The sequence below is a fragment of the Adiantum capillus-veneris genome, chromosome 22 (genome assembly GCF_014529385.1).
Source record: "Adiantum capillus-veneris isolate H3 chromosome 22, ASM1452938v2, whole genome shotgun sequence".
NCBI classification, from domain to species: domain Eukaryota; kingdom Viridiplantae; phylum Streptophyta; class Polypodiopsida; order Polypodiales; family Pteridaceae; genus Adiantum; species Adiantum capillus-veneris.
The window spans coordinates 114433843-114445909 of record NC_140952.1 but is presented as its reverse complement, the minus strand read 5'-3'; the positions used below and the strand labels follow the sequence as shown (position 1 = coordinate 114445909).

Sequence of the window (12067 nt, the reverse complement as noted above, 5' to 3'; positions counted from 1 at the left end):
CAAGTTTTCCCAGCGCAGTTTTACCAAACCTGGACCAGAGCAAAGCCTGGCATCTAGAAGGTTCCATTAAGTCAGAGTAAGCAGTAAAAAAATGAGAATTTACTTTATGTTTAGCATCATCACTGGATGTAAGTGAAGAACTAGATCTATGCCAGATAACCAAGCATCAGGTAAAGTTTAGAAGTTTTGTAAGTCACAACATAATTCTCCCAATCAAAATACCATAACAAACTAAGGTAGCAAAGCACAAAAAAACCCGATCATTATCCATTTGTAAAGATGAGTTTTATCATACCAGATCTATATAATGGAAAACCAGATCCGGTTAATATCCAATCACACCCAAGATTAAGCCGAAGATATCAAGTCTGTGTATAACCAGTTAGACCAGGCCAGATATCCATTTTTTTGCAATTTTGAATGTAGCATAAACAACTACAACTGTCAGAATATGGCAGCATAACCAGTATACCACATTCCACTAACGAAAAAATCCATGCATAACCAGCACCACCACCAGGCATTCAGCCTTATACTCACCATCAGAATTAAAAAATCAAAATAGTAACCTTATATATCATAGATTTGATGTCATATTCTAGCACAGTAGCAAAGGATTAAGTGAGTATGCAGTCAGTACCAGGCAAGAAGCCAAACAAAACTCTATACTGATGTGCAAAAACTATATTAGAATATGGCAGCATAACCAGTATACCACATTCCAGTAACCTTAAAAAATTGATGCCATTTTTATGTCAAGCAACCAAAAAACTAGAGTGAGTGTATGTAATCAGTACCAGGTAAAAAGAAACCCTCTATTGATGTGTATTTATTAATGCCGAGGTTTTATCAAGCCTTTTGCTTTTAGCTAAGGAAAATCCCAAAAGGTACAAATTTGCTACAGAATGTAAATATTCCATGGCTAACCAGCACCACCACCAAGCACTCAGCCTAATACTCACCAACAGTATCAAAAAACCAGAATAGTAACCATATGTATGATATTTTTTATGTCAATTTCTAGCACAGTAGCAGAGGATTAGTATGTGTGCAGTTAGTACCAGGCAACAAGCCAAAAATTCTTTATTGATGTGTAAAAAACTATACCCAGTTCCTCCTTTCATAAAAATCCAAAAAGAACAGTACTTCTAATATTCTAAATGTAAAAATTTCAATTTATAATCCGATAATAGATCATGGGTTCTATTCTAAGCATTTGAGAAAAAAACCTGTGAGCAGGCACAATCCCTAGTCATTATCCAAGTAGCTAAGGGAGACCAAGCCTAAGTGAAGGGAAGAACCCCTCACCTTTATGTAGTGGAAGAGTCAGGGAAGAATTCCAAAAAATGCACTTGGTTGTGGAGGTGCTGCAACAGCATGGCGTCGATCACAAACAATGAGTGCAAGAGGTAGTACAACTAAGACAGATTCCATGAGTGAGAGGCAGAGAATCCGTGCCAATCCACCCTTCATAACGCAAGGTAATTAGAACGAGGTCATGACTCAGTATGAGTGCCACGACAGGGTATGAAAAAACCTACTATAAACAATCAAGTAAGAGAAATGTTAAGAGGTTGTACCCACAAGCTAGCCCAAATTCCACTATATTGGTTAATATCAACCCAGGTAGACCAAGTGAGGTTTAATTAATACCCACCATGCTAATTGTCTCTGTGGTATTTAATCAACCATGAAAATGGCATAGTAGGCTAGCATTACCGAGTTATTTTTCCATGGAAATCTTTAGGCTATGGTTAGCTACTGTGACAAAGTGTGTGTGTGTGTGTGTGTGTGTGTGTGTGGATCAACAAAAACACCCAATGGGACCACCGACTAGGGCCCTCTATATATTAAGATGCAGCCCACCGGGCTTTAGGATTTTCTCGGGGGACCCACAGGGAAAATGCAAAAGCTCGACGGGCCCGTAGGGAAAACACAAAAGCAAAACGGGCTTTTTGTGGGTTTTCAGGTCGCTCTGAACCGGCTTATTTGTGATCGTGTTAACTATGATTATGTAAATATGTCAACAAGACCTTGTGATCACACAAATTTTTTGGTAATTGCGTAAATATTAAATCCCTGTTAATAATAGTCATGCAACTTAACTCTATCAAAGCACGCATTGTCTCTATCCGTATACCGTTCGCAAAGATTCTGAACTAACATATGATGGCCAATATCGCTCATGTGGGAGTGTAGTTAACATTCTTGCAAAAATTGAAAAATTACAAGTTCTTCCTCTCTTTATCCAAGATGAATCTTGGCATTAAACGCCAAGCTAGAGTTTACACATTGCTACTTATCCAGACTTATGAGGCCATTATTGACATTAAAGGCCATCGATGCTCTTCTTAACAGCTCTCTATTAAAAACGGAGAACATAAAGATAAAACAATAAATGGCTTGCATACTTAGAAAAAAATCTTGAAAACATCAATTTCCTTGCAGAAAAACATGGATGAGATTGAGGATGAGGATAATACTCACACTGATGTTATGCTACAGAGCACCACTATCATTAATTGATTACAATGACAAAATTCTACATGTTGCACCATCAGAGGGCAATAACCCACTCGATTTATTTTGATGAGTATTATGAAGAGCTTAGATTTCTTGCAATCTTCTTTGAAGAGCCTAGAAAATATCATCATCACTTGTCAAAAAATTACCAAACAGTAGCTAAATGGGAGCTTATTCACAGAGATAGACGTTTTTCTCTCTAACATTGAAAATTTATTATTTAAGTCTGTAAAGATCATGACACAAAAAATAATATCCTCCATCGGAATATGTTTTTGCAAGGCGAAACTAGACGGAGCAACACTGCGGGCTAGGGAAGTTTGTCGAGACACAAACATTGAAAAGCTTCTATCATCACAACTAGGCTATAGAGATTTTGAAGCTCTTCATAATTGACTTGATACAAAGAAAAATTAAAAAAGAATTTTTTTGCCATGACTTGATAGTTACGTCCACCAAATTTCTTTGTTACATTCTCTTTAGCTGAAAAGAGGTGGAAACCCATTCTAAATGCATTGCAGCAAATAGTCGCACTTGAATGAGAGGACAATGAAAACAAGAGCCCCTTCCACAGATATCTAATCCCCATGCAGATCCAATAACAAAAGATCGCTTTTATCTTAACCGCTTCACATCCATGAAAGACTACTCCTCAACAACAACACAATCTACAAAAAAACTGTTGAGTACTTAGAGTTTCAAAGCCATGTTATTCAAACATGATCATGGCCCTCTATGGATTGAAGAAGCTCCTTTATTTGATCAAGACACACATAGAAGCATCACTACATTTTTGGATAAGCACATAAGTACAGACAACTCCAAACTCCCATTAAAGCTTCAAGAAATACAAGGACATCGACACAGAAAAAATTACCTCAAGAAAGGAAAATATTTTTGCTTTGGTATTCCAAGGTTTTCCATGCCTTTCACAATCATTTTGAGACCCACTTCCAATGATCAACAAAATTGACCTAGCAGGAAAACAACTTTCAAACGGATAAAAAACAACCTTGACACACTTAGCTCTAATGATGACATCCCTTTCGATACATGATTACAAAGCTTACAAATATCGTTTGAGGAATACACTTTGGCAATAAGTGACACACTCTCCACACTAGAACATTCTTCTTGAAACAAAATGTAAAGGGCATCTATACAAATAATTTCAATGCCACAATTGCAACATTATGGGATGCATACACCGACATTTAGTATTTCTTGAATGCACATGGTGCATCAAGCTACTGCACCTCATACATGAAAATAATCAACAACACGCTAATTGAAGCAATACAATCCCAATTTGACATATGTGTAGCCAATAATGCAACAATTGTTGAGAGATTATGCAAGCTAGGCAACACTATGTTGAACACACAACAAATTAGTGTGCAACAAGTAGTTTATATAGCACTATCATTACCACTCCATACTGCAACTCGTGACTTCGAGTACATAGTGCAACTCGTGACTTCAATGCCACAATTGCAACATTATGGGATGCATACACCGACATTTAGTATGTCTTGAATGCACATGGTGCATCAAGCTACTGCACATCATACATGAAAATAATCAACAACACCAATACAATCCCAATTTGACATATGTGTAGCCAATAATGCAGCAATTGTTGAGAGATTATGCAAGCTAGGCAACACTATGTTAAACACACAACAAATTAGTGTGCAACAAGTAGTTTATATAGCACTATCATTACCACTCCATACTGCAACTCGTGACTTCCAGTACATAAACATAACTCTTTTGATCAGCATGCATCGGTCCTAAAAAGAAATCATCCTTGCAAAACTTGACCCATCAAGCAAAGACATATTATTTCAAACTATTTTTAAGAAGCACGCTGAAAAACCAGAAACCCTCCACCATCTATGCTTGGTTGAATACGCATCAACAATTAAGCAAGATGGAAAAACATACAAAACACTACGTAAGGGTAAGATCATACGATTTGTAAGATATAATGTTCTCAAAATCCTAGAAGACGACTATAGACAACAGTGCATGCTATACCTCTCTTGGATCACAAATGGCAACCAACATCTAACAGAATCCTCTTCATGGAGGAATGCATATGATGAACACTCAATAAAGATAGAACCCCAATAGAAAAACTAAAAAAACAACATATTCTCTCTCCAACCACAACTACTACAACAGACAATGACCCACAAGAACCACATCAAGTAGATATTGCGCAATGAATTAAACATGCCACAATGCTCTAAAATGTAACTGCGTCTAGAAAAATTCAAGTACCTCACAATTACAAATGCTGACTACTATGCAAATAGAAACTTAACCCCCAACAACGTCATGTACTTGACGTCGTAATTCTCAAAAAAGAATTCATCCTAACAAAGAAATAAATTTGTTACTCGCAGGAGGAACAATAACATGCAAAACTTTCACCTTGTTGTTGCTAATAGAGGCATTGCAAAGATTTTATAACCATACAATGACACCAGATCCAAATTTTCCAACGGCACTACTACTAATGGCTTTACATACAAAAGGCAGCTTTCAATATAGGTGGCACAACTATCCACTCTGCCCTTCGCTTGCTCCCAGTTCCATCTTCCAAACACGTTGGTGCAGCCAAAGTCGTTCGACCATAGAAGATGGCATGTACAAGAATGTGCACGCTAGCAGGAGCAACTACAAAGATCCCAAGTAGACAGGTAGCGGTGGATGTGTATGCTTGATGTGGTTTATAAGCCAAGAAGGGCTCCAAAAAGGACCAATTGGGGTGGTAGATGAAAGAGGTTCAAGGTGCAATATTTTTGCCTAGAGATGTAGAGCTTGAGTTGCTGAAGGAGTAGGTCTAGACGGCTCATCAAACAGAGCTACAGAGTCCAAAATATTTGAGTTTGAAGATGCAGTGCACTGCAGATCTGGACAAGGCAGATGGAGCCAGGTGGTTGAATCTAGCTTGTAGTGATGGGTGTGTAGTGCTTAATTTATGAAGCATGTTGGTATTTTCAAATCAGCAATCTGAGTCACAGATGTCAAGATACAAGGCTTTAAAGGTTTGTCGAGGGTCAGTTATGTGTCCATCCAATTGCATTGAAATTTGTGCCATCTGGAGCTTTCTGGAGTTTGACAGGGTTTGCAAAGGTAGTATGCATCGTATGGAGCTAATCGGAGGAGACTACATGAAAATCGGAGCAAAGTTGTGGCCAAATCAAAGTCTGGGTGCGGTTGCTCGGGGATGGCGACATATCATTTTCTTGCGTTTTTGCGGCCTCGGTTAGTGGGCTTGGAAGTCTCAAAAGGCGGCAAGGGCCAAGTGATATAAAATAAAAAATGAGGATTTTTTATGGTTCTTTACGGCTCGATCATTGGATCTTTGAGCAGTAAGTGGTAGGAGGTCAAAGTGGGGGACAAAAAAATAAAAAAATAAAACTTTAATGAGATATTTGGTGAAGTTGGGAGGCCCCAAGAGGGTGGAGAGCCAGGAGAGCACCATGTGGTAGGCTTCAATCCCGTATGCAAGGTGGACTTGAGGAATTCAACGGTATATATGAGGGATGTGCTTTTATTTGGAGTTGGATCTCCTCTTGAGGGACGTGCCCTCAAGTAGGAGTTAGATCTCCTCTTGAGCTCGTGGCCATGGTGGCCTTGCATGGGTGCTGCATGTGTTGTGCTCGCGGCTTGCAGAGGCGCGTGGCTTTGAAATTTTAGCCAGAAGTGGGAGGCAACAACGTAGCCTGCTCGCGGCAGTCCACGTGGTTGATGACGTGGCACCTCAACTGGGGGTGGATGCTGCGGCCATCCAAGGCCCCAGTTTTTTGAAGGAGCTCAGTAAACAACCCCCCCCCCCACACAAGCGATGTCTCTAGTGGTGAGGAGGAGGGGATTGTGTGTGAGAATGAGAGGGGTGCTCCCTAATAGACTTGAGAGAGAGAGAGAGAGAGAGAGAGAGAGAGAGAGAGAGAGAGAGAGAGGATTTCAAGGCCACTCAAGGGCCGGACAAAGGCAGTTTGAAGGTGGTCAAAGGTGACCAAGAGATAGTTTCCAAGGGGTGGTCGAGAGTCAGTCAAGCGGCCACAAGATGGGGTAAAAATGAGAAGAAAATAAAATAAAAAATAAAAATACCAAGGGGCACTAGTGACATCGCTAGTGCAACCTTCTCTCAAGCTAACCCCTCTCTCAAGCTCAAGTGGAGAGAGCAAATGAAAATAAGGAGGCTCTCCCCTTTCCAATAATGCCAAAATGGGATGCCAAGTGGACCAATCTGGTGGCAGTTTCAAGTTGAAGGTCCCCTACTATAAAAGCCATTTTTAAAATCAAATGAGGGGCTTTTCTGTGTTGTTTGAAGACTGCAGATTGGAGTTTTTTGATAGAGTGTGCTTGTCAACCCCCTTTGTATCTTTTCTCAACAAGGGTCATTTTGATGGCAGTGCAAGCTTTGTATGTGCCTTTTGAAGTGTAATCAAGCAATTATTGCCCAGTTTTGTTGTCGATTCCCCTTCTCTTTCTCCTAATCTTATGTTTCCTCGCGATGCAGACAGTGTGGACGTGTGTGCCCCCCCCCCGTACAGGTGGTGTTTTGTGTGAGGGAGTGAGATTGAGCAATTGTGTGCGTGTGCAAGGGTGAAGACGGATTGTGGCATTAGGTGAGTGTTGTGTGGTGGTGTTGTGGAGTGTGTGAGCATGGGAAGTGAGCAGGCAATGGTCTGCTAGTGCATAATGTGCTTTTTAAAGGTGTTTCTGAGAGGATAGGGGTGTTGTGGATACCCTGAGCTATAGAGGGGCCTTTGGTTGTGTATCGGATGTGTTCCCCCATTCCTCCTCTCCAACGTTAAGCACTAAAAATTGGATGCACTTTCCCTCCTCTACAAAGATTTAAGATTTGTAGTTTTTGATGAGGTGTCTTTAATCGACTCTAGCGTATTCTCCATGGTTGACCCACTCTTGCGTGCAATCAAACGAGTCCATGACAAACCATTTGGTGGATTGGATGTCATTTTATGTGGCAATTTATGCCAAGCGAGCCCTGTAAAGGATACATGGATATTGCAGAAAAACATACACTGTTAGAAAATGTGTTTCCTTCATATTAACATACATATCCAAAGTGATATGAACTCACAATAACTATGAGACAAAGTGATCCAACATTCATAAATATCCTTAATAGACTTTGAGTTGAGAAACATAGCATTGAAAATTTAGAGTATCTTAAGAAAAACTATCTTAGACCTGTTCCAAACAGCCATCAAGTTTCTCATCTGTTTTACTCCAGCAAAGACAAGGATACCCACAAACTTCAAGTATTTAACCAAACAGAAGGAGAACATAACACATTCATTGCCATTGATGAAAGAAACACCTCATACAACAAAACAATAAATATTCCAATAGATCCCAAATTAACTGAAGGGTTGCATGCCACTCTAAGCCTAAAAACAGACATGATTGTTAGGAAACTTGGACACTCTCGATAGATTGGTTAATGGCGCAGAAGGTGAGTAAAAGACTTTCACAAAAACAATTAAAAAAAATAGTACTATGGGTTCATTTTACAAACCCTATCATTGGAAAGAAAAAACGCTATTAAAATCAAACACTACACTCATTGAGAATTATGAGAGAATGAACTCCAATAGAACATATGGTGCATGAGTTTCAGATAGACAAAAGTACTTGAATAGAATGTCAAGATCACAATTCCCACTACAACCATCTAGTGCACGCGCAATCCACCGTTCACAAGGTCTCACATTGCAAACACTAGATTTCAATCCCAAACACATATGAACATGTGGCCTTGCATACACGACACTATCACGTGTTCGAGACCGAGCAAACCTTCACTTGCTTGAAAGAATGCAACCTTCCCACATCAAAGTTGACCAAACTATGCTTGAAGAATTATATCGCCTACAAGTACAAGCCAAATGGAACTCCACCCAAAAGAATTTTCAAGCTTACTCGAACACACATATGATCATTCAATCACTAAATGTCGTGTCCTTCACAAAGATTATAGAAAATTCGATGCTAATGGCATCACAGGTGCTCTGCTTGCAAGAAACAAGACTAGCAAATAACTTGCCACATGCCATACCAAGTTACTTGTAGCACCAATTCAATGCAAACATGGGCATCTCGCTACTCCACCGACAAAATCTGCTCCATTTGAAATCTTCCCATTAATGCTTCTACACGCTATCGAGCGAGACTAGATCGATGGTATCTTCTCAATGCAAATCAATACAACTCTTTTGTATGTAAAATGTGGATAGATCATTCCATATGTTTATCAGATCATGCTCCATTATGGTTGGAGATGTTGTTTGATATGTCTCGAACTGAGTATGCTTTGTCGTCTTGCCGTTTATTACATGTCAATAGCAGTTACCTATCGCATGAGGTTTTCCGTCAAATGGTTGTCATGGCTATACATCCTCTTTTCATGTGTGCGCATGCTGACATTGAATTTGCATGGCTTTCTTTTGTGGTACGTATGCAATCTGTTATTCAGGACTTTGGAATATGGTATCTTGGGGATCAAAGAAGAGCATTGGCTTGGGTAAAACAACATCGACAATGTATTAAGGAGTCGGATTCTGATAGTTTGTCGGTGCAGTCTGTTCAAGAATTGTTATGTGAGGCAAACCATGTAATTTCATGCAATCAAATGCGTAAAGTTCACAAATGGCAAGTACGATCTAGAGAAAAGCAGATAGCGGACAAAGGTTGTTCATCCAAACAATTTTTTAAAAGTTTGCATGCTTCGCGACAGAGACACTCCATTTCTCGCATCAAAATTTCAGATGGCTCATGGACTTCTTCGAAACTGCAACTGTCCCAGGAATGCGTTCAGCATTATGCTAGATTGTTTGCTGCTCCTGCCCCTTTGCTTCAGAATCTTGTGCTAGACTGCAATTTCTAGAAGTTGTTTCCCCGATTATGGATTCTGATGAAGTGAATGCATTGGAACAACCCTTCTCAGATGAAGAGCTGTATCATGCTTTGAAAGCACTAGGGAAGGGGAAATCTCCAGGATGGGATGGTCTTACTGCTGAATTTTTTCATGCTTTTTGGGATGAATTGAAAGATGCTTTATTGCTCATGATAAACAGTGCATGGCTAGAACAGCAGCTTCCATCTTCATGGAAACAAGGTTTGTTGAAATTGCTCCCGAAAAAGCATTTGGCTGAAATCTTTGATGATTGGATTGGTATTGGATACCAATCTCTCTTATGACATTCGTATACAAACTTGTTGCCAAGATGATGGTGCACAGAGTAAGGGAGATTCTTCATCGTGGCCTTCATCCTCATCAATATGGGTTCATTCCGAGAAGTCATATTGTTGATAATATTGCGAATGCTATGATAGCCATTGAATATGCAAATATTCCTCTCAGGATGTACTTGTATTGCAGGTAGACATAGCCAAAGCCTTTGATTCGGTTCGCTGGGATTTTATTTCTCAGATTATGTTTAGATTGGGTTTTGGTCCTGAATGGATTAATGTCATTTACTGGCTGTATTATGAGGCTATGACTCGTGCTATCATTGCGAACGGGCTCTCTGACCCTTGGGAATTGGGTCGTTCTATTAGACAGGGTTGTCCGTTGAGTGCTTTGCTTTATGCAATTTCCACTCACCCATTGCTTTTATATGTGGACAAGATGGTTGACGTTGGTTTGTTACATGGAGTGCAAATTCCAGGGAGTCCTTCTTTTCTTCCTCGGGCATATGGGGACGACTTTTTTTTAATGCCTAAAAATGATCGTGCAAATCTTCAAGCTTTGATGAAGATTTTGTCAGATTTTGGGCTGGCAGCTGGTTTGCATATCAACTTCAAAAAGTCCATTTTGTTGTCTCTTAATTCTTGCGACTGGCACTCTATTTTATGGCCTGGACAATTGATGTCACCACATGATGTGATATGTCACCTTGGTTATCCGATTGGTTGGTTCATTACAGCGACACAACAAATGGAATGGGTGACTGCTAAGCTTGCACAGAAACTGAGATATTGGAAATTGTCCACTTGGCCTCTTCATGTACGACTGTGAATAGTACAACCCATTGTGATGGCACATGTTCAATTCTATTTTCCATTGCTGTCTTGGACGCATAAAGACATTTCAGCCTTTATGTCGCAGGCAATGGAATTGTTATGGAAGACACACCCCAAACGCAAAGCTTTACGCTTGTTGAGAATGCATTCTACTTGTACACCAAGATCGCATGGTGGGCATAATATATTGAACATACATTTCCATGTTTTGGCATGCAAAGCCACACTGCTAGCTGATTTTTTCGCGCAAGTACAACCTTGGTCACGCATGCTAGCTACTATGTGCAGTTCTATGAACACAAAGGCATATGGTAATTGGATCACTAATCAATGGGAAATTGTATTGGGTCGCTTTGAAGGTACCATACCTGGCTGCCCTCACTCTACAAGATTGATATTGGATTGGAAACATGTACTTTCTCAGATTAAGTGGTCCAGGAGATCCTCTTTGAATGGTAACTCATTGCGGAAAGAAGGCCTTCACTGGTCTGCAGTATTTCCTTTTCCCTTGGCAGTTACTCAACCGGTCAAGGCTTACAACTTGATGAAAATGGGTATCAGACGTATTGAGGATGTTGTGGATGAAAATGGTTGTGTGTTATCTTTTCCCCGTGCTTGTCAGACACTTAATTTGGGCATGCACCATCGACCAATTTGGAGGGACATATGTGCTTTGCTTGCTCCTCTTATACCTATACCAATACTCAATGAGGAGGATAGGCTTAAAGATTGGGAACTCATTGGTAATTCCCCAGGTTCCAAACCTGTTTCTATGCAGAATTGGACTTCAAGGCAAATTTACAGAGGTATTGTGCCTCCTCCGTGGATACAGTCTCATGGCAATTTGCTTTGGCACATGCATAACTCAAAGCGGTGGTGGAAAATGGTTCTTTCCATCAATTGGAAAAGCAAGTTGCCATTAAAACAAAGAGTGTTTCTATGGAGATGCATGCTTGGCATATTACCGGTGGGTAAGATTTTCATCTTGCTCGAATCGAATGGAATCAGTTCCTCATCTTCTTTTGTTTTTCCTCGACTCTCGAGATTTCTTGCTTGTGCTTTCAAGGCAATTGCGTTCGAGGTTTCCTTCTGCTGCATTTGGGAAACTTTTCTGGGTTTTCGGAAAACTCACACTGCAATTGCATCCGCGTGCGATTTTCATGCATTGGGTCAGATTTTGGGCCTTCTCCTCGATCTGGTCCAAAAGAAATGTTACTTTTTTTTAATCTCAATAGTTTCAGCTCTACGCTCACTTTAGAGGCTCTCTACGGCAATCCTTGTTTGACTATTGTAGACTAAAAGACATAGACATCACGACTTTGACACTTTTCTATAACAGTTTCTAGTTTGGAAGTTTGCTCCTATATGGAGTGACTTCCTCATGTTCGGTTGTATAGATCTTTATGGTGGGTTTTCCTCATGTTGAGGCTTCCCACATGTAAATTAATCCAATAGATTTACAACAACAAAAAAAAGT

General features: G+C 40.0%; 1 protein-coding gene across 1 annotated transcript; it reads left to right on the top strand.

Moving 5' to 3' along the window:
• The first annotated feature begins 10882 nt into the window (after positions 1–10882).
• LOC147430051 (uncharacterized) lies at positions 10883–11848 on the top strand. Its single transcript, XM_086495094.1, has one exon. The coding sequence runs from the start codon at positions 10883–10885 to the stop codon at positions 11846–11848; it is 966 nt and encodes a 321-aa protein (XP_086351220.1).
• The last annotated feature ends 219 nt before the right edge of the window (positions 11849–12067 follow it).

Excerpts from the sequence above, each read along its gene's own strand:
- LOC147430051 (XM_086495094.1), top strand. The coding sequence starts at position 10,883 with ATGAACACAAAGGCATATGGTAATTGGATCACTAATCAATGGGAAATT.